At 35.6% G+C, this 22763-nt stretch overlaps 1 protein-coding gene across 3 annotated transcripts in view; it reads left to right on the top strand.

Annotated features, from left to right (window-relative positions):
- Positions 1-22763, top strand: part of ZMYND8 (zinc finger MYND-type containing 8) — a 49650-nt gene that overhangs the window by 8239 nt on the left and 18648 nt on the right. For all 3 annotated transcript variants that reach the window (XM_082491365.1, XM_082491363.1, XM_082491364.1), the window contains exons 2-11: positions 6037-6185; positions 10596-10814; positions 11695-11808; positions 13559-13651; positions 14821-14908; positions 15546-15601; positions 16379-16456; positions 17326-17441; positions 18542-19023; positions 20985-21125. In XM_082491365.1, coding sequence (XP_082347491.1) covers positions 6037-6185; positions 10596-10814; positions 11695-11808; positions 13559-13651; positions 14821-14908; positions 15546-15601; positions 16379-16456; positions 17326-17441; positions 18542-19023; positions 20985-21125 — 1536 coding nt within the window. The remainder of the gene's footprint in view (positions 1-6036; positions 6186-10595; positions 10815-11694; positions 11809-13558; positions 13652-14820; positions 14909-15545; positions 15602-16378; positions 16457-17325; positions 17442-18541; positions 19024-20984; positions 21126-22763) is intronic.

Below are 22763 nucleotides of genomic sequence, written 5' to 3'. Positions count from 1 at the left end.
GCCCTTCATTTAGTACACAGAACATTTCATTTCTTATCACCATTCTGAGTGCTGAGTAACTGCAAGTGATTTCAGCCTTTTCAGTTAGAAAAAGTGGGTGAGCAAATTGATGCCTATCTGAAAAGTTTGGTTCAGGTTGAATGCTCAATATATGATAGGAATTTTGTAGAAAAAGCAGGGAGATTTCAGGGGTATGTGCTAACTGGTGACAAAGTGGCAGGGTGAGATAGCCTCCATTGTGAGACTATTTTTGCTCAATAAACACCTTTTTTAAAAATATTTGCTTGACATAGAAGAGATCACACAAATTCTTGCTGTCCCCTTTTGGAACAGAAACTTGAATCCACCTCGTAAGTAATTGTCCTAGTCACCAAGTTACTGCATAGTTTAAATTTGGTCTTTTTTGTTCTTTCCTCTTGGATTTGTTTCACTTTGTTCAAGTAATAAATATTAAGTTAACCTACATTGGGGAAGTGATCCAGGTTAAAAATTAACTTTCCTCCTGACGGGTTATTTTAACAGGGATAAATTTCTTGATCTGGTTCACATCACAGCTACATGTACTCTGCTAACACAGCTGGAATAGCCGAGGAGGAGGAGGCAGTGTGTGCCAAACCAGGCACTGCTGCTGAAAGGAATTCACACAAAATGCAACTTGACAATTTTTATCTTAATTAGAATTGCAAACGATACCTCAAACAATTTAAGTGGGTGCTACCATTCTTCTTTTACTTGAACTGAATGAAAAGATGGTTCGTATTAGTAGGTCCCTCACAGACTGGTAAATTGGCAACATTTAGCGGTAGTTAAAGACATTATCCTATTCCACTAGCACAACTAAATGTGAAAGAAAATGCTTGTGCATTGCTCTTTTCCGGTCTATTCCTTAATTTTTCCAGTTACGTCTTAAACTTCCTTAAGAAAAATCTCTGTGCATTTCAAGAACTTGCCAATTGGAGAAAAAAAAAAAGGTGTATTTCAGGTTAGTTTTTGTATGTTGTCTGTGAGTCACCACTAGTTTATGTGGAAATCCATATTGTGCTCAGGCTGGAACAACAGAGGAAAATTACACTAGTTTAAGTAGTTTTTGAGATCACTTTACCAAGCATATGTGTCTGTGTGATCATTTGATTTAATCCATCATTTTGTGTGATCAGTTGGTTTGATTGTACCTTTTCTGTTGAAGTGTAGTTTGGATTTGGCTGTGACTGAACTGTAATTCAGTTCTGGTTTAGCTAATAAGTTTAACCCTTTTCCTGACCCTGAATCAGTTAGGTGAGTAAAAAACCACATTTAAAAGTGAGAAGCATCACATTATGGGGGCAGGCTGATGATGAAGAACTTTACATCTGATTTTCTTTTTTCATACTTGGAGCTGAAGCACAATGTGCAGTGTCACAGGCAGCTTCTTTGTAATCCCCACAATCTGAGGCTGAAGAGCTGAAAGGAAACTGGTGTGCTCCGCTGGTGGCAGTTTTGTGCCTGGGAGTAAGAAATGGAAGACAAAGGGCAGAAACCTGTACTCTTCTGTTGCTCTCCTGGTTTAAGCTGTGTCTGCTATGTACAGTCTAGAAATAAAAGCCTAAGTCTCTTCGGTGAGTTATGGTGAGGGTTTTATTTGCTGGATAGAAACTCAGCCTCAGAGATCCTCTCAAGTACTTTGAGGATGTTGTTTGCTATAGAGAGACAATTCTGCAGATCTCTCTGCACTGGGAAAACAAGGATTAAGGCGTGGCCAGCACTTCACAATAAGAGTAGTTTACTTATGACTTCCTTTAGGAATGTATGGAAAGTCTCTGTTGCAAACTACAAATCATAATAAAGAAACAAAGGCTTATATTGTACATGCTGTTCTTAAGCCATGTGGTGATGGCAAGATGAGAGAAGATATGGTATGATGCTGTTTTTGTTGATCACTCTGAATTCAAACAGTTCCCATTCTGAATAAGCTCTGTTGTACTTTAATGAAAAAAATAGAATTCAGAGCTTATTTTGGCTTTAGGTTTGATCGCTTTGGTTAAGTTGTAGGTTTTGATATAGCTGACACTGATGCTGCAGTGTTTCTCCCAGGATAGCTGTATTGGTTTAGCTCTCTCCAGATACATGAAGCATATACCAGCCAAAGGAGTTCTTCTGCCACCTTCTGTGCGTAATTAGCTAAACTGAAAAAAGCAACCCTAGTCTGTCAGCATAGTTGTACCTGTTTTAGGGGTTTTATTGTCATAATTGCTTAAGGAGGGGAGGAGGCAGATACTATATTTTTCACGCATTTAGGTGACATACCTGGCAATTCTTTGTATTGTCAATTCAATCTAAATCTTGACCTGAATGGAGTGGGAGGCAGATTCATTTGAGTTGAAACAAGTCAAGTAACAATAAGGGTCTCAGACACCTTGTACTGGTTTAGTTCAGCCTAGGCATGTTGGACTATAATGGGTCCTAAGCGCTGCCTACAAGTATAAAAGGTGAGGGGTGGAAAGAAAAATACCCACACGTTTCTTAGTGTCAAAGACAACTCAAAACATGAAAAGTTTTTGTTTATTTAAACCAGCTTAGCTACATTTTACCAAAATTTTATAACTTATGTCAACAGAAAAATTTCTCTGAGAGCTAACAGTACATATCTGCTAGGCACACTGCTGAAATAACTGTGCCTCTATAAATCTAGTGGCATCCACTTTTCCTAGGATTGTTGAAATTACACGTGTTGTTAGCATGGTGCAGCTATTCTAGATGAATAAAATACAGAATGGGCAAATGCTCCTACATTTCTCTTCCTTCCTTCAGTTATACCTTCTTCCTTCTATCTTTTATTGTGTTTTTCATATGTTTTTATAGTTCTCTTGATTGGTAATTATTATCTTGACATGTTACCAAGCTCTTGGTCAATCAGAAGTCACCATATAGCACCATGTTTTCCGTAGAATTGTGTAGAAAGAAGTCAAAACCACTGCTTTTTTTGTGCAGTTATATATTTTGTGAGAAAAAAATTTAAATGCTTCAGGAACCGAAAAAAATTGTAATATTCACAGCTGATTAGGTAACAATTACATCTTTTGTGTGTCTGGACCCATCTGAAAAAAGTGTGACGCTAATTATAGTAGGTAAGATTGGTATTTTCACAAACTAACGTGGACCGGTACAACTTTTCTTGCACAGAAGTTCTTCCACTATACCTTTCCCATCTTTCTTTATATTTTCTTCCATACTTGTAAATAGCATGTTCATGAAATGCAGTTTAGTCTAGAAATATCTTTTCAGATCACTTCTTGAGCTTGCATCATGAGTGAGTTTTAGTGGCATCATGTTTTTTTTGAGAATATTTTTTCAAAATGTGTTAATAATTGTGTGGATTCTTGACATTTCACTCTTTCCACTAAATAATATATGATTGTCAATGAACTTAAGCATATATGCAAGCATTCCAAGGTTAACATCAAGATTACATTGTATGTATCACTCTTATTTTTACATCAGTATTGTTTGCCCTTTTTCGTGACAGAAAAAAAGTCATTTGTTCATAGTCAGTTCATGCTCAACTATTGTTCCAAATTTAGAAAAAAGTGCATAGGTGGTTAATCTTTATCTCCCTTTGTGCAAATCATTCTTGTACCCAATTTTTATTTCTCCTTGTTAACTGTTTCTAATATCTATTAGAAATCTAATCCAGGCTTTTATTGTGCCATAGATCCTTTAAGATTTGTGCAAAGTGAAAAGTTACCTTACTTTTGAATGATATTCAGTGTAAATTTTCACTTTGACAGGGCATTATTCTGAACACAGTTTTAAGCTAAATTGTGTTTTACTAGCTCACTTGTGAGACTGTCTAATGAGAAAGTGTCCCTGGCCATATTGTGTGTGAGATTCCTTAAATGTGTTAAAATCATTCCCTGAGAGGAATGTTGTAGCTCAACAAAATTGTCTAATTCAATAAATAGTTAAGTCAGATTGGGAAGCATTTGTGGGAGAAAGGCGTTTGTCTACGGCCTATGTGAAATGGTCTAGTGCTGTGGTTTTCAGTATTTTTCCATTTGAGGAACTTTTAGTATTTTTCGGTGGATCTTTTTATAGGTAATTTAATTCTGTTGACAACAGACATGCTCTGATAAGGTGATCCAGTTATTGGTGGTTGTTCTGGTACCTCTGATGTTCATTGGAGTCTCAGGTGAAGTGTTTCAGTGAGGTTTTGGTGACTTGGCAACCTGAGACAGCTCAGCCCATCACCCAGTGAGCCCTGGAAGGCAAGAATACAGATCCAGGAGGGAAGCGATATAGGATCATGGCAACCAGCAGTCTGATTGCCTTGGCTTCTGTCAAATAGCTGCCAAAACCTGTTGTTTGACTGAAAAACCTTTAAGGTGGCATTAATACCAAAAGCAGCATTTCTCCTTCTAGCTACCTGTTCCTGTCCAGTATAACTGCTTTGCTGAGCACATTACAAGCATTTTTTACGAGGGTTTTTGTGGTTGTAGAAAAAAAATGGTCAGAAAAAAAGGTATTTTTTAGACAGGTTTTATTCCTCAATTGTTTAGTGTGCAGCCACAAAATATTTGCACTAACACATGTGACTAGGGGATTGAAAATACGGGAATAACTTTGGGGAGGGTTCAGTTGTTTCTCTATAATATAGATGACTTCTGATCCCTATGGTTTTATCTATAATTTTGTTGTGTTGCATGCATTAAAAGCTTAAGGGAAAATTAAACATGTTAAATCAACTCTGAACTTTCATTTTTATTTTGTCAGATTGTTTTACTGTTATATGAGTGTCTATTACAGCTGATTGCATGCTTGTTTCTTCTGAAAAATGGTAGTAAGTTCTTTGTAATTGAGCTGAGCATTCCATATTCATTAGGAATTATTTAAAATTTTGTTCTCAGAAAATGATGTTGCAAATGCTCTTATTTTTACCTACGATATTTCTGATGAGCTTGTCAGTGATTTTTTTGAGGTGTATTAACCCTTTTAAAGCTGTAAATAATACCTTCTGAAAATTCTAATGAATTTAAAAAAAAAAAATCTGAAGAATTCAAATTATTTAGCATAATTGGAGGGGTGAAGCAGACTTGAAGTTCATCGTAATAGATACTAATTTGATAGAGCTATGTCTCAATTTCCTTCTAATTTTCTTAATATTTTTGTGCAAGTTTCATAAAATGCAGTTCAGAGCCACCAGGGCTGCTTAAGTTGCTAGTGTGATGAGTTTACACCATGATGATAATCCATGAGCAACTGAGACACAGGCATGTGCTCCCTGCTGCCATCTTTGTTGCTTGGAATAGTAACTTCAGGCATAGATGAAAGCTGTGACTTATTAAATTGCTCTTGTAGTCTGCTTGATTGAATGTGACAGCTCTGACTGTGAGAGGCACTGAAAAGTTACGTAACTTTCTGTTTGTTGGTCTATCTTGCTGTCAAAACTTGCTACTTAACTGGGAGTCTTGACTTAATTTTATCTTTTTATGGTTCAATTTAGCAGGTACTACAAATGACTGTGTATTTGAGGTAGCATATTGATTTTCAGACTACAGGACAATTTCATTTTTTCTTGACATATTTCAATAAGTTTATTTAAACATGAGAAACAAATGATGAGGACTGACTTTCCTCTTACCATGTTTTAACTTGTGTTGCTTATGTTCCTAAATTACGTGAGTGAAGCTGTCAGGAACTGTTACTGTTGTTTCTCTGGTTTTAAAGTGTATGACATAAATTAGCATAGCATTCTGCTAAACTACAGAAATAATTGTTGTTATACTTTAAAAGATGCTGAAATTTGTCATGAGATGAATGGCCAGAATGCTGTGGGAAAAGAAAAAAATATTTATTGTTACTATAAATTACTATATTGAGAATTCACTTAACAGTGGCATTACTTAGCAAGTCTGTGCTTCCAGTTTTGTCAGTGACTGGGTGAAAGACAATTGAGAATTTTTATTCTATTGAGTAAAGGAGTGTGAATGGCAAACCATAACCTTGTTTGTATGTTTTTCATTGATATGCGCTCTTCAACCATATTGTTTGTATCTGTTACAGATCCTGGCTCTGCCGAACGCACAGCACAGAAAAGGAAATTCCCCAGCCCTCCACATTCCTCTAATGGCCACTCACCACAAGATGCATCAACAAGTCCTATAAAAAAGAAAAAGAAACCTGGTCTATTGAATAGTAATAATAAAGAGCAGGTAAGAGAAGTCATGGTATTGTTATGCTAGAATATGAAACAATGAAGGATGTAGAGCCAGCTGATCAAGAGCTCTCTTCTCTTTAGAAAGCTCAGGTTTTGTACTTTAAGAAGAGGGTGTTAATTTTTGAATGCAGAGGGTGTAGGAGTTGGCATTGTAAGTTGGATTTGGATGTTTTTATTTGTGTTTTACATCTGTATGAGAAAGACGACCTGTGTCCTGTTTTTTTGATTTCATAAAGCTAATAAAATGTGTAACCAGTAAGTACAATTTTGAACAAAAGGATTATGAAGGAGTATAATAACAATAACAACAACAATAATAGCTGTTATTAATTAAAACCATTAAAAGGAAATAAATGTTCGGTGGCGTGATATCCTAGATTAAGAAAGATGTTAGTAGAAGTCACTTATCTGCTTTCAGTCCTACTGCCAATTATTAACAAAAGTCCAGCTCCTTCCTTGGTACTCTGCAGATTCCCTCCCCTTCCTTTAAATTACTGGGCAGTGTACACTCCTACCCAACTAGTTAAATCAAAGGATCACACTGACAAGTGCTTTTCAGTCTTCATGCTTGAAATCTTATTTTCAGTGTCTTCTGAATACTGAATTTATAGCATTTGTTGTAGTTCTTGGAAGAACTTGACTCCTGAAGACTTTGACAATTTCTGTTCAATGTGTGATGCGTGTGAAAGAATTATATGAATTGTATTGAATAGCAAATGCTGTAAAGCACTTGCATCATCTTGGAGGAGATTACGTGAAAGCAGTCTTAAGCCTCCCTGAAAGTATTTCTCATCTAATTTAATAATGACATGCCTGTGTATTTTTCAAAGTGCTCTTGTGTGTCAGTGCTTTTTACCAGGATTATATAAACACAGGATTAAGTTCCGAGGGTATAAAGCACTTTTTCCTGGTGTAACAGCATCCACATTAAATATTATACTAGTACAATGGCACTGGTTAAGAAAGGAAATTAAATTCCTAATCACTGCAGTTGTCCTGGAACAAAGACTGTCAATAAATCAGGCCTTGCCAGAGAACAGTCTTACAGTGTCGAGCATATTTTATTTAAGGATAATTGGGAGGTCTAGTAATAGCATGTGTAGGCGTGCTTGTACTAGTTTAATATGGCCAGTGTGGCTTTTACTGAGCTTCAATGCAGGCTGTATAAATTCCTTTACATCTGGACTTTTACTGAAGAATTGTTGCTCCACTGAAGTCTGAGCTTCTAACTGTGCAGTGTAGAGATAATCTTACAAACAGTGGAATTGAATCTTAGGGTATTAATTTTCACATTTTATTCATGCATTTAAAAATACATGTGAAAACACGATCGCAGTTGTTGAACTTGATACATTCCCCTCAGTAAATCCTTTTCTGTTTTCTAGGTATCTCAGACCTGAGTACAGGGTAGAGTAAAGTTGTATATCTAATGAAGAAGCAATCAGACTTGCTTATTTTGCTGTATTTGTTACAAGATAGCAAGAAAATATCATCTGTTTAGTTTCATTTAGCTTTTACAAGTTGTTTTTAATTTAATATTGTCTTGCATGTCAAATTTGAAATGGGCATGCCTGAAGGTGATTGTTTCTAAAGTAGGTGCAAACCTCCGCTCTATATGGTAGCAGGAGTTGTTAAAGGTTCTTTTACTGCTGAACAGATAAGAGCTAAGCATACAGTTACTTGTTTTGCTCTCAGGTTAAGTTTCAAGTATAATGTAGCTGATAGCTATGGTTCTGATTGGCTGATAAATCCATTTTTAAGGTATGACATCATCACTGGAAACTTCCAACTTAATATTATACATTACAAAGTGTTTTGTAATATTTGAGTATTTCAAGATACCATTACTAAAGTTATAGTTGCATGAAGCTTTGTATTACATTTTGTATATGCAGTAACAAATCCTCAGAATGATGCCAGCAGGTATTTACAGTGTTGAAATATAAGCAAAGAATTATGGAATTGTAGAATGTAGCAGACAGGTTAAAAAATTAGGAACTTCTGATAGTTAGTCGGTCAGTTATAATGTAAGTGAAGTTGTTAGCTTGTTTTACTACTAATTGAAGCTAAATATAAATAGTGATCTTTTTTTCCCCAAAACAACGCTATGATACTGTTGTTTTTTCTTCAGTTTTCTATGTCATTCTACAGGTCTTAATGACTTTATTAAAGACTTTAAAACAAGCTGCCGGCTCTTTGAGTTGTGAAACAGTTGAGAAATCAAAGGTTTTCTTTTATAACTGTTACATTTTAAACTCTTAAAATATTTTACTCTGATTAGAACTAGTGAAAAGGTCCTTTGATGCAGTTGAATCAGTCATTTTCAGTCCTTTAGTTTTGTTCTTTGGGTCTTTTTTGAGTCTTAGAACCTTTTCTATTTTTTGTTTCTTAGACTTGGCTTAGAAAAAATAAGGTGATAGATGTCTGAAAGATACAAGTATCCTCTAACAGAAAATTAATTCCTCTCACGCTTTAGCGAAAATGGACTTCTCTTCAGTTTGGATGTTATGAGCTGATTTCTGTGGAATAATTTCACAGGTTTTATATTTGTCTTAAAGCAGTATCTTTGATTCTTAGGAAGCTAGTGTGGACATACTGCTTATACCCACTTCAAAGTCAGAATATGTATTAAGTTCTGGTAATTTCCTTTATCTGCAATTGAGGAAATGCCCCATAGCTGCATCTCCACGTATACACTGTTGAGATTTTGGTCTTGCAGCTGTGGTGCATATAGCTGCATACAAAACATGTTTCTGCACTGTAAATTGCAACTTTCCCTTTTTCACTCTGGGTTTCCTTATGCCTTTGTATCTGTTTGAATGATTGTAGTAGTAATACATTTGAAATGTAGTTAAGGCCTTATGATGTCCCTCTTATTCCACAGGGTGTCATAGAACCTTCCTTCTGAAAGTCTTGTCATGTTATATGATTAAATACAGATGCAGAGAGTACAGCAAATAGCATTTTGCCCATTTCCATGGTGGGAACAAAGTATCTTTTTAGTAGCTGTATCATCTGTACTCTGGTGTATCTTTTGAGATATAACATCTCCAGCTCGGTTGTTACTTCTGCATCATCTAAGTTGACCTTGAAGATCCTCTACGCATACAAATAATTAGACCTTATCCTTTGTGACTTTAAAAACCTAGAAATATCACGGTCCAAGCTGGCATGCTGGTTGTTTCTGGTGACATTAATTTATACCCTGTGTGACTAATTTTGTACAGGATCTGCAAAGATATGGAACATGCATATGGTTGCACTGTTCCGTGAGTCACGTGGGCATGTGACAGCTCAAGGGTCTAAGAACTTGCTATGTGTAAATGTGTAGGATGCATGCAAAATTACCTGAGAACCAAAGAAAATGGTTCTGCAAACTACAAGCAGCCATTTGCATAGTTACAAGCAATGTCATGAGCAAATGCTTTTACATCAAACAAATAAATCACGGTAAATAAACTACCTAAAACTCAAGATTGTTTCCCTCCATGCCCTCCTCAGCAAACCACCCCTATAATTAACACCAAACAGAAACCAAGTTCACTTGTCATTGATAAATAGAATGTAGTTTTCCAATAAATGTTAGCAGCTCTTCAAAGCTGATCTAACAAACTTTAGGTATCTGAGGACCCATTTTAGCCATCCCAGGCTCTTCACTTCTTGTCTTTTGGAATCAGCTGTATCATCTTTGGGCTGTCTGGGGCTCAAGTGGAGGACTAATTCACAAAGTTAACTGTTAACTGTTTTCTAGTGCAGGCAAACCAGTGGAGACTGTGAGTCTTAAATTCTGTTATGCATTTAAATGGTGGATTAAATCTCTCCCTGTGTTCCTGCTCCTGTAGCAGAAGTGGCTGTTCAGGATGTGAATTTGCTCCTTTGTCAGCCTACTGTACAGTTTGCCTTATTAATCAAAATCAGTGCTGGCTTGTTTAACAACATTGTACAAAGTTGTGAGCTGCTGCAACTTAGGACAGATTTGCATGGTGTTCAACTTTTTGTTTCAGGACTAACTTCTTCAGTTGTCCCAGGTTTAGCCGCCACTAAATATCTCAGTATTTAGCTTGCACAGCCCCATGGAATTCTGAGTTTAGAGGACCTAATAGCTTCCATACAAATAATTTTTTCTTGAAGATAAGTGTTTACTGACTTTTGTCATGTCTTGCACTCGATGCCCTCACTTGCCACGAAAATTTTTTTCAGTCTTGAGTGTAAACTGGCATTTGACATCTGAATAAGAAGTAAAACTCTTTATGAATGAATTTGTGCAATGAGTAAGATACTGTGCTTGCTTAAATGTTAATCAAACTTTGTAAACTGCTGTCTGCTTATATATTATGAATATTATTATTTGAAAAAATGCAAATTTGTTTTGAAACCAAACCTGTTTTTCTTGCCTACATTTCAGTCAGAACTAAGACATGGTCCGTTTTACTATATGAAGCAGCCACTCACCACAGACCCTGTTGATGTTGTACCGCAGGATGGACGGAATGATTTCTATTGCTGGGTTTGTCATCGGGAAGGCCAAGTCCTCTGCTGTGAACTCTGTCCTCGAGTTTATCATGCTAAGTGTCTGAAACTGACAGCGGAACCAGAGGGGGATTGGTTTTGCCCAGAATGTGAGGTTAGTTTAAGGAGCGGCTTTCTTGTTTGTGAGACATAAGCAGCTTTTTTGTGTTCTGAAATGTTTCTGGTTTGTTTGTATGTTGCCTCTTGGTAAAGGTGCCAGAAAAGTTTGTACAGGGAGGAGGCATTCATTGCTGATTCACCACGTTTTCTGTGTGTACCTGGATTGTGTTTGCCTTCTTACCATGAGTCTTCAACTTCCTTTGTGTTTCCATCTCTAGAGAAGGCACTGTTTCAAAGCGTGATGTCTTCATCAGGCACCTCTAGTTCTGAAAACACTCTGCGGTTTTGACTAGTTTAACTTGTGCTGCTTCTAGTGGGCTGATCAGCTTTGCAGCAGTGCAGAAAAAAAAATTGCACTGTAGGGTCTACATAAACAAGTGGGTATTTTATTAATTTTTTTTTTTTCTGCAGGGCTGGGGAAGAATTTAATCATTCCTCTCCAATGATTCCTGGGGAGGGAATACTTAGCATCAAAGTATCTTTCATTAAAGTAAATTGATTTATCGGATGTTTTCCTTTGATCACTTATTGTATTAGAGCCCAGGTGACCTCACTCATTCACATTGCTGTGGGCCTACATCGTACTTGGGAATTTTATGTATTCACACATTCACTTTGTGTGATCTTGAAGATGATGGATAACCTTCTGGTCTTTTCCCTTTTTTTCTTTTTCTCTTTTTTTTTTTTTAAATTAGCATAACCAGAACAAAAACCAAGTAAAACAAGCATCTGAAGTACTTACACTGCATCATCCGAAATGTTTTGTTTCTTAGAAGATAGTTGTTATCTTCCGTTTCAATGCTAGAATGTTTCAGTGGAGAAGAATTTACCTAGAAATGTTTGCTAATAAAATATTTTTTAATCTTAACTTTTAGAAAATCACAGTTGCAGAATGCATAGAAACACAGAGTAAAGCTATGACAATGCTCACCATTGAACAGCTATCATATTTACTGAAGTTTGCACTACAGAAAATGAAACAGCCAGGGGTAAGGAAGATTTTTTAATTTTTTTAAAAATGCTTGGATCATATGTTTGTCATAATCATGAGTTTTGCTTCCTTTTGTGGGTTATGAACCTAGCTTATTTTATCATATTGTATGTGACAGCTTCTGTGCTGTCTGCCAGCTGTCTAGTACAGACAGATCAGTTTAGGCTGTACATACTGTTTTGGGAGTGCATTTAAAATGTAGTTCCTTAATGTAACTTCTGGACATAGTTTCAGTAGGTGTAGTCAAAATATAATCTGGCTTTCCAGTGGGACGTGGTGACTTCTCACTCGCCGAAAGTGAACAATGCTGTCTCTAAGATACAAGGGGAATGGGGAGATATGATCTCTTACATACAGTTATATGGGTAGGAACCCTAGGCACAGAAACTGTTACATTTTTGATTATACTTGTTGAAAACCTAGCTTCTATCTGTTAGTTGAAATTATTCTTACCACTAAAGTTAGTTGTATAATATACTTCTAAAATACTGAAGTAATTTTTGTGAGTGTGGTGAAAACCTGTGCCATTAACGTTCATACAGTATAAGGCTGCTGTTCTATGAATTTAATCACGGACGTAAAGTACTGATTTTCCTCCAACATGTACCTATCTCCACGTGTCTGTCTTAAACTCACTTCTCAAAATCACCATGCCTCAAAATTTCAGCTATTCCAGTCACTCATTCTTGCTTCTAAGTTTCAACAGTTCTGGTCAGTTTTCTTCACCATGCAAGCATTGCCTAGTTTCACATGTGTGAAGAAAACAGTGAATTAAAATATTATGGGATGGTTTACCAAGGGTTGTCTTAAATCCTGTTGCCTTCTTCTTCCCATATGTAAGTTAGAGCAATGAGAGTGTCTCTGTGCCTGCACTGTTGTAGTAAAATATACTGGGAAAAACAGATGTGCAGAATCACGGCCTCTCTGCAACTCTGATCTCTCTATGATAAGTATTTTATCAGAACAATAGTGGCAATTTCTGAGAAGATTACTCTTAAGTACTGACAGATTTTTAGCTCTTGGAATTGTTTTACTCTGGAGTAGTAAATACTGTCCTATTAGATGGAGCCATTAGAAGCTTTAAGTGCTGCTTTTCAGAAGCAAGCGTCAGTGTTTGTTTATATTGCATTCACAAAGTGTTCTGAAAATGTTCTTAGAAAGCTACTGTTTAATGAATGCTATTGAGATATTTTGCCCTTTAGGCATTTTACTAATAACCTGTTGTTTTGGTACCTGAGTACTTTAATTGGTTGTGTTCAAAGAATTTGCAGTCCCTCCACATTAGCAGATAAAATGTAGAGTGCCACTGATAAAGGTGTGAATGTGTTTGCATTGCCAAGCCTCCATTGTTTTGAAAGTTATGATTCTAATGAGAGTCTGAAAAAGAAGTATTTGTGAGTCTAGTGAGTCAGAAATGTATTGTGTCTTTATTCTGCTGAAAACTATTCATTGAGCCTCATCCCATACTCCCCACCAAAAAAACCTACTGTAAATAATAACAGTATGTTGTACAAACCCCCTAACTTTTGCAATTCGTTACTTGAAGCATACGAAAAATCAGTTAAATGAGACTTTTTAGTTCCTTTTGTTCTGCCAGTACTTTATGACTTCACAAAATTTTATAATTACTTTTAAAGAATTTTCTCTGACATCACAGTTGGAAGTAGTATTAGAAAAAGAACGATTACTGTGTTATTGATGAAACTGTCAGTGTTGATAAGCACTGTAATTTTGTTTTTTTCTAACAGACAGAGCCATTTCAAAAGCCAGTTTCACTGGATCAACACCCAGATTATGCAGAATATATCTTTCATCCAATGGACCTTTGTACATTAGAGAAGGTTTGTATGAAGCTAAGTTCCTTGAGTTTGATTGCTGTCATTAAGATTTGTGGAGCGTTTGATGGGATGGGGAGAGAGGTTGCTTGAAATTATTTACATGCGTGGGTTTTTTCTGTTGTTATTATAAATGCCAGTTCAGTTATAGCATAAAAACAATCATATGCCAATGGAACGAGTCCACTGTTTTGTCTGAACCAGTAACAAATGCTCAGGAAAAACAGTATGAAAAAGACTAGCTTACACTGATGACCTCCTATATAAATTAATCTAATTCCAGGAATGATCCTGTGGGGAGACTTCATTAACCAGAGTTTGCATTTGATCATCATGTTTGTAAGCTATTAATGGATCACTGGTCCATTAATTTGTGACCATTTGAGCGTATATATCCAGGGGTCATTCCAGAGTCTTCTGCTGATCATTCAACAAAGTGTAATCCACTGCACCTGATGTGTGGAAGAAAAAAGAAACAGTCAAGAGATGGATGATGGGACTTTCATTCTCAGTTCAATTATAATTTAAAGGTTTCAAATTATTAAGTTCTCCGTTCTCTGCTTAATGAAGAATGAAGCATTGCAGAGCTTTGTTCTTCTAGGACCTGGTGAAGACACAGCAAGTTTTCATTCTCCATGTCCTTACAGTGGAGGTTGATGTCTTTATGGTATAAAGGTGTAACAAATCCACATGACTGATTTTATTTAATCTAATTACTTTACCCAGTGGGCAGACTGGAATATCAAACATATTGTCTTATGTACTATGACCAATATTTTTTTCTGGGTCTTGTAAAAATAGAAAAATAAAAATGCTGTGGAGTGATAATATGTCAGTAGAAGAAATCAAGGGCTCAGTTTTCTGAAGAGGCATCGAATAGAACACTGTTTCAGTAAATGAATACTTTTTTTTGAAATGTTGAAGATGCTGATCTAAATAATTCATTATTTAGAGTTAATTTAGACAGTTCATACATTTTCAGGGCAGTCAAAAGACACCCTGAATTTGACAGATTTTTAAGTATTTAGAATCATAATTCTTACAGTAAATACAGTCAGTTTTCTTGATTGTATAACTGATAAAAACTGATAAAAAACAATGTTCAGGAAGAAACTGAAGCTGTCACTTTTTACTCATTTCTATTTCCTGATATATTCTTAATTGTTTCTTTACAGAATGTTAAAAAGAAAATGTACGGTTGCACTGAAGCATTTTTGGCTGATGCCAAATGGATTTTGCACAACTGCATTATTTACAATGGGGGTGAGTATTAATATGTACTTATGTCCTAAAATATGAAGCTTTGAAATGGTATAAGTCATAGAGCAATTTGTAGACTTCTAGTTGGCAAACGCTGAAACTATTTTCCTGTTAAAGACCATAGTGCCTGAATCCAGCAGATTTTTTTTTTTTTTTTTAACAACTGTCATACATAAAACTGTAGGACCAAATACAAACCATGCTTATTCCACCTTAAAAAAAAAATTCAACTAATTTAGAATCATAGAATAGTTTGGGTTGGAAGGCACCTTAAAGATCATCTGGTTCTGACCCCTATCAACTGTTTCAAACTCCCAGGTTGCTTTTGCATTGTGCAGCACTTTATAGGAGACCTAATTGAGGAGATGATACAGCATGTCCCTCACTGAGTATATCAGTACCGGGCAGGGTGCAGTAAGCTTCAAAAAGGAACATTTGGCATTGTTACTATGTTCTGTTGAGAAGAAAAGCAGCTACCTTCTGCTTTTGCATGCATGTAGTTTATACATACGTGTTTTACATCATCTTTTTAGATGTTCTCTTTTGTCTTTAATGTAAACTTTTAAATGTAAAAACTGTTGATTTTATCAGAATTCTAACATAACAATTTTTTGGTTAAAGCATTTTATTTTTTCCTCAGGAAATCACAAATTGACACAAACAGCAAAAGTCATCATCAAAATCTGTGAGCACGAGGTATTTGTGCCCCAATTAACTTAATTGTTCGATATTTTTAAAGTGTTCCGTTTCATGTATTCGTGGGTGAAATAATACGTGTTTTCTAATGTGTGTATTGCTTGTGATTTTATTTCAGTGGCAATCCATAATGTTTAATACCACAAAAACTTGCTATTCTAAATTTAATGTATTTGAACACTATGTCATTGATATAAATTATCTAATGACCTGACCCTTAGTATTTATGGAATTGCTTTCTCAATCCCCAGGTTGACACAGCGATATCCCTGATCCACATAAATTCTGAGAATTTATCAATTCTTAATAGAACAAAATACATATGTAACTTGAGCCTGATATTCTAACTAGTTTATATAATAGGAGCATAAGGAGTAAAATATTTTATTTTTGGTTCTGCATAAATTATGAAATTAAATGCCCAGTTGAGGTTATATTTTTGCCACTGGAAAAAATTATGATAAATAATTCTTTATCACCAGAATAAATACAACATCAAACAAAGGATTATTTTTTTTGACTGAAAAAAATGACAGTACAATTTGAAGAGGGACGTAAAAATGTGACTGATTTATTAACTGTAATGCATGTGTTACAGGGGTTGAAAAAGATGGGTGTCTTTCAAAAGTGTTGATTTCACAGCATGTAAATGTTAATTTATTACCACAAATTTGTGTGAAAATGATGCTAGCAAACTAGACAGGCTAACAGAATAATACTGGTCACACTTTGGACTCTGTTTAAGCTCCCCAATAACTGTTTGCTTTTTCTTTTCAGATGAATGAAATTGAAGTATGTCCGGAATGTTATTTAGCTGCTTGCCAAAAACGAGAAAATTGGTTTTGTGAGCCTTGTGTAAGTTAAGGAATATGGTAGTCTAGCTAATACATGAAAATAGCAGTTCTGATTTGACTGTTGCTTGCTATCCTTCCATTGTTCTAAACATGGTGGTTTCTGAGTCAAGGAGGGCTGCTGTAGTTTACCAAGTAGCTTGTGCTTGCTCATCATGCTCTTTGTGAAGTCAGACTGTCTCAAGATCTTTAGCTGTAAGATTGCATGCTTTCACAGAAGGATTGGTTCCGTCAGAAATAACTGTAAAGGTGTCAGCAACTAGATCGCAACTTCTCTATCCTCAAATATGGTGTCTGCTCCTGAATCATCTGTGCTTGCATGTGGTACTTGCACTCAGAGTAAGATTTCTGAAATGTGAATGCCTCTTTCTCTAGGTGTGGATCTCAGAATTTAGACTTGATTTTTCTTTCATGACCGATTAATAGGTTGTCTGTTTTTGTTTAATACTGCACCGAACATGGGAAGACTCCTTAAGATTCTTAAGTAGAAACGTCACTTAAGTCACTTGGACTTAAGTGAAAAATGGAGAATTTGAAAGACTGACCCTAGCCTAACTTACGTTATGCTACATATTTGGAGGGGACTAATAAAAACCAAATTAATTAAAAAGCGCAATTATGATGTGTTTAATTGAGATGCTTAAGGTTTTATGTTTTTTTTAATTTTTTTTTTAACTAGTTTGTTCTCTCAGAATTTAGTATGTATAGATCAAGTATACAGTTAAGTGGAGTCTTGTATTTGGCAAGTGCTTTGTGCGTGTTGGGTCTTTATTGAATCGAAGTAACACATACAATTAAAAAATAATAATGTTATCAGATTTGAATGTAATACTGCTTGTGACTTCTTACTGTGTATTTTGCCTCTTCCTCCAGAGCAATCCCCACCCTTTGGTCTGGGCTAAACTCAAGGGCTTTCCATTCTGGCCTGCTAAAGCACTGAGGGATAAAGATGGGCAAGTTGATGCCCGTTTCTTTGGCCAACACGACAGGTGGGAATGTAACCGAAGGATGTCTTTGGCTGTACTTACAAAGTTCTTGTTGCAATTTTGTGCTCTTAGAGTTTTTGGATCCTGTCTTTTGAACCTTGACACTAATAAATTGTGTAATATTGTAGCATATACAGTTTTAGTTTCTTACATGACGTCTGTAGAATATAAATTGTGTTTGTAAGATGAATACATATATAATCTCAGTGAGTATGCAGGTTAATTCCTGTGTCTGGTGTTGCGCTGCAGAGAACTGTAGTTCTTAAGGGTGGAAGAGGCCAATAAAGTTGTTTATGTGGTCTAAACACTATGGGAATAAACACACAATTGTAGATTTAAAAAATATAGAAAATATAATCTGTGTTGAAGACGCCAGTTTTACTCTGAAAGCAGTTAAGTTTTCTGTACTTGTGAACCCTCTGCTTCGATGGAGAAAGCCGTGATGAATATAAGTTGATTTATCATGAATTGAAAATAAAAATCTATACAGTTATAAAAACATGTACTTTAAAAACATGTATAGGGGCATGAAATAATTAAGTCAAAGTTTCTGGAATTTTAGTATCATGGAAGGCATGGTTTTAGGGTCTGCTTCATTTCATGATAAGTAAAATCTGTCCAATACTTGTTGATAGAACTTTTCCTGGCATTGAGGAGTTTGGGCACCCTGACATGGGGTGTAAAATAGAATATTAAGCTTTAAAGAATATGTTTGTGAAGTCTTTTTCCTGACCTGCTTTTTGTGTTTTTCTGCTAACTGTGACAGATAGAAAGACTGTTTAGTAATTGTCATCTTACAGTTACGTAGAGTGTTCTAATTAGGAATATTTTGTCCTATTTGATCAGTGTTTATTCATGGTTTATGTGTTACTGGGTAGAGTAAAATAAGCTAGTGATAATCTAAGACATGCAATTCACTTACTTACCAGAGCTAAGCACTGAACTATTAAAAGAAGAAGGTAGAGAAGGTCCTTTGAAATCATCTGAGGTATATGTATCTTTGATTGGGCTAAAATAAATTATATGTGCACAAAAGTTGCCAATGCCAGTCCACAGTGTGAAATGTAGTTATATTATCTTTTATTTTTCTGTTTTATGTGTAGGGCCTGGGTTCCAATAAATAATTGCTACCTCATGTCTAAAGAAATTCCTTTTTCTGTGAAAAAGACTAAAAGCATCTTCAATAGTGCAATGCAAGAAATGGAGGTTTATGTTGATAACATTCGTAGAAAATTTGGAGTATTTAATTACGCACCTTTCCGGACACCATATACTCCCAACAATCAATACCAAATGTTATTAGACCCTGCAAACCCAACTGCTGGAACTGCAAAGACAGACAAACAAGAGAAAATCAAACTGAACTTTGATATGACAGCATCGCCCAAGATTCTAATGAGCAAGTCTATGCTGAGCAGTAGTACTGGTCGTAGGATTTCATTGACAGATATGCCACGGTCACCAATGAGTACAAACTCATCAGTTCACACTGGATCTGATGTTGAACAGGACGCGGAGAAAAAAGCAACTTCCAGTCATTTTAGTGCCAGTGAAGAATCCATGGACTTTATTGAGAAAAATACAGGTAAAAAAAAAAGGGGTGGGTGGGTGTACAGGACTCCGCATTTGGTTGATGCACTAGTACTTTTTAAAGACAGACTGCATTATGATTCGTTTTATGAAGAAATTTTAGGGAAAAAAAAAAAGGGTTTAACTTTTGGTATCACAGGTAAGAAATAACAATTGTTTCTGATGCATTGAGAAGGAATAAATAACCTTGAAAAGTGACCAAACCCCTTCAGTTTAAATAGCAGGAAATAGTTGTAACTATCAAAATGAATGGAGAGTAGAAGTAACTACAAAAAGAGTTAGAATTATCATGATTAAGACGTATTCTGTTTAAAATTTGATAGCTCGTTTTCAAGGCAATGAGCTTAATTTATGTGTTCCCAACTAAGTAGGTAAAATATGATAAAACTGCAGTTCTATAGGCAGAGTGGGTAAAAGAGTGTAGAATACAGAATTTGGACTTCTCAGACTTAAATGTAGTCAAACACCACATGCTAGCTAATTTTGTGGCACTCAGGCAAATTACTTGATCTTAGTTTTTTGTCATCTGTAAAGTAAGTTCATCACTATCTGAAAAAAAAAGATGCAGTATATTAATTAATGTGAGTATTTTAAAACCGTTTTTTTGTGTAGAAAACTAAATCAGTATGTTCCGTTGCAGTTTTTAGATAAAAGGCTGTTATTGATTTGTTTGTTATAATCTTATTCTTTCTAGCCAATTAAAGCTAGGCTGTGAAGCTGCCTTTGTGTACAGAAGTGTCTTGTCATATGATCTCGTCCATCTTAAGAAAGTGATGAAAAAGTAACTGTATGAATTTAAATATGTGAGAATACTTGGATTTTTCAGTAGAGTAACAGGTCAAAAGAAAGAATTTATTTTATACATAAATTATCATATATATATTTGTGTGTACAGCTTTTATACATAAGATGTAGCTAACAGGTACTGTTTTGTGTCAAAATATAGAGCTTTTACTATACTTATTATTATTGCTTTATAGTACTGGAGGTAATCATGGAAAGTCACGTTAAAGTTTTTTTGTGAGATAAAGATAAAGGAAGATGACAGATTTTATCGTATTACTGTGGGTTCTTCACTATCATAGCAAATCAGGGGAATTTTTCTAACTGTTCCTCAGGCCTTACTATCATTTATCCTAGTGCACGGAAATGCTGAATTGGTCTTAACAGCAGTTAAACTAGAATATTCAGTTTCCCACCTGGCATTTCTACCTGTATATTGTTACAAATGTTAACTTTTGTAATATTTACTATATGTATAAACTTAGCTGTCCTGTTAATGGAATCTGCGTGTTTCAATCAAATGTAAACAAAACTACCTGTTTGCTGTAAAAAATAATCCAAGTGGTATGAATGCACTATCCTTAGACAAGAACATTTTTATTTGGATGCCTCTGTTGTGTATTTTGAGTGATGTGTAGAAAGTAACTGGGAAACAGTTACTGAAACAGCAGATGTTGCTACTGTTTAGGAATCTGAAAACATATAGACAATCGTGGATGTACTGGGGAAGAAAAAGTGTCCAGTAGAGAATTTAGGATGATGTTTTCAGAGCATTAAGCAGAGATTTAACAGACAAAAATTAGTCTCTTGCTGACAGAAATTAGTCCTTTTTTTTTTTTTTCTTAGGTAATGGCCTGCAGATGCTTCCCTTTCTAGACTGGTTGGTTGTTTCCAAAAGTTTGGTTTTGAAACATTATTTCGTGGAGATTTTAAAGGCTCAGGGCATACGATTTTGCTGAAACTCTATGGCTGCAATAAAATTATTTTCCTTACAATTTCTTTCTTTATTAAACTAAAATTAAAGGGATAGTTGTAATTTACAATGGAGGTATAACAGTATTGAAATTATGAAACAAAAATACTTTCCCTTCTTGTGTAGGTTTAAAAGCCATTTTGTCCCATTGAATATGGCTTTATAGTGTTTATTTTTAAATCTGTCTTTAATTTTTTCAGCTTCTCCAGCTCCAACAAGAACGGGTCAAGCAGGGAGCTTATCAGGCAGCCCCAAACCTTTCTCTCCTCAAGCATCAACGCCAATTTCTGCTAAGCAAGAAAGAACCTCCACTCCAGGAAGCATTCTGAATCTTAATCTTGGTTAGTCTTGACCTTTGGAAGTCTAATACTGTTACAGATAAACAAATTACAGTGATGTCAATGCATAATATGAACAAACTTGCTTGTATGTGGCTTTGAATTAACAAAGGGCTTTAAAGGAGGCACGGGTGTAATTATTGTTTCATCAAATATGCTTTTTTTTTTAATAAATGAAAATTTCTGTTATTGCTTCTTGTTGATGAAAGGAAGTAGTTAAAGGGTGATTTTTTTTTTTAGCTGAATTGTACAAATGAATATTTCTAAACAGTAGGTAAGTTTCTAAAGGTTGTAATTACATGAATATTGCTGCTCTTCACCCCTCAGACTCTCAAGTGAATTGCTGGCAAGGTTTTCTTGTGGTCTTTAGGATTTAGGATTTACTAGGGGCTTCTCTCTTGCTGACTTCACATCATCTCCTCACTGCCCATCCCTCTGTAGGGAGATAGATGGATGAAAGGAATTAGCAGATGTCTTGAAACTCCTTAGAAGTAAATTTTGGGATTCTGGAATTTTGAAAGATGGTAAGTACTAAGTTGGTAAAGTAGTTCTGAAAGCCAAACAGATGTAAATCAGTTTCCTCAGTCATGCTTTGTTCCTGTGAGTATTCTGATTCAGTTCTGGCTACTTTTTACCTCCACATGATATTACATGGAGAAACAGGATTCTGCTGTGTGGTGTTAGCCAAATGCTTCAGGAAAGCTTGAGCTCAAATGCTGAATTCATGTTTTCAGTGAGTTACAGATACACTGATATTCTGGATACAAGCTCAAAAGTATATTTTCAGTGTGTTAATCAGTCTGTGTGGACATGACCATAGAATTAATATCTTTTGCTGCACTGCAGCTGTTTATCTTACCGGAGGTGACAATGCGTTTGGAAAAACATTAAGAAATATGTAGTGCTGCAGTAGTTTGGGCCACAGGTGGGCGACATCAGCTGGAGCATAGAATATTTTGAATAAATAGTGTGGATCAGAAAATCCATTGTTATGGTCCAGAAGCAATACTATAAAAGTACAGCTAATATGCTTTCAAATAGCGTATCAGTCATTTTTTCAGCTTTAGGGGAGTTTCCATTGCTAAATGTACTCTTTGGTGCTAGGAATGAAAATGGCAACCCTTATTCATTTAATAGTGTAACCAGTGCCAAACATAGATTAATCTGTGGGTCCTGTGGTTTTCAGAGATGACTTACAGTGTCTCATTGTCATACATAATGTGAACAGGGCTTCTGTCTGAAAAAACAAGACACTTGTTACTTTGACTCTATGATCATCCTCCAGTTCAGCAACAAGGAAGGAAAATTAACAGAAATGAGCCATCTGTTACTGGCAGACTGGCTAAATTGAAAAATGGGGGTGTGAATGACCAAGCTATCCCCAGATTGCTTGGAAAACATACAGATCGCAGAAAGTATAGGACTTGTCCTTGTCTAACAGAGGCAGAAAAGGTACAACAAGAAGTTTAACCCAGTAAGGAGTGAAAATTTTCAGATCTGTAATGAGGAAAAGTAACAACTTTGTAGATAAGCACTTGAAGATTTCTCCACAGTTGGCCTGTCTGCCCTTTGACTCTGTTTTCTTTTTACTAATGATTTGTCGTTAATGAGGCAGATTGGAAATCCAGATCTTCTCAGTGA

Source organism: Vanellus vanellus, assembly GCF_965231255.1.
Source record: "Vanellus vanellus genome assembly, chromosome: 15".
Taxonomy (NCBI): Eukaryota; Metazoa; Chordata; class Aves; order Charadriiformes; family Charadriidae; genus Vanellus; species Vanellus vanellus.
This window is presented reverse-complemented; position numbering and strand designations above follow the sequence as displayed.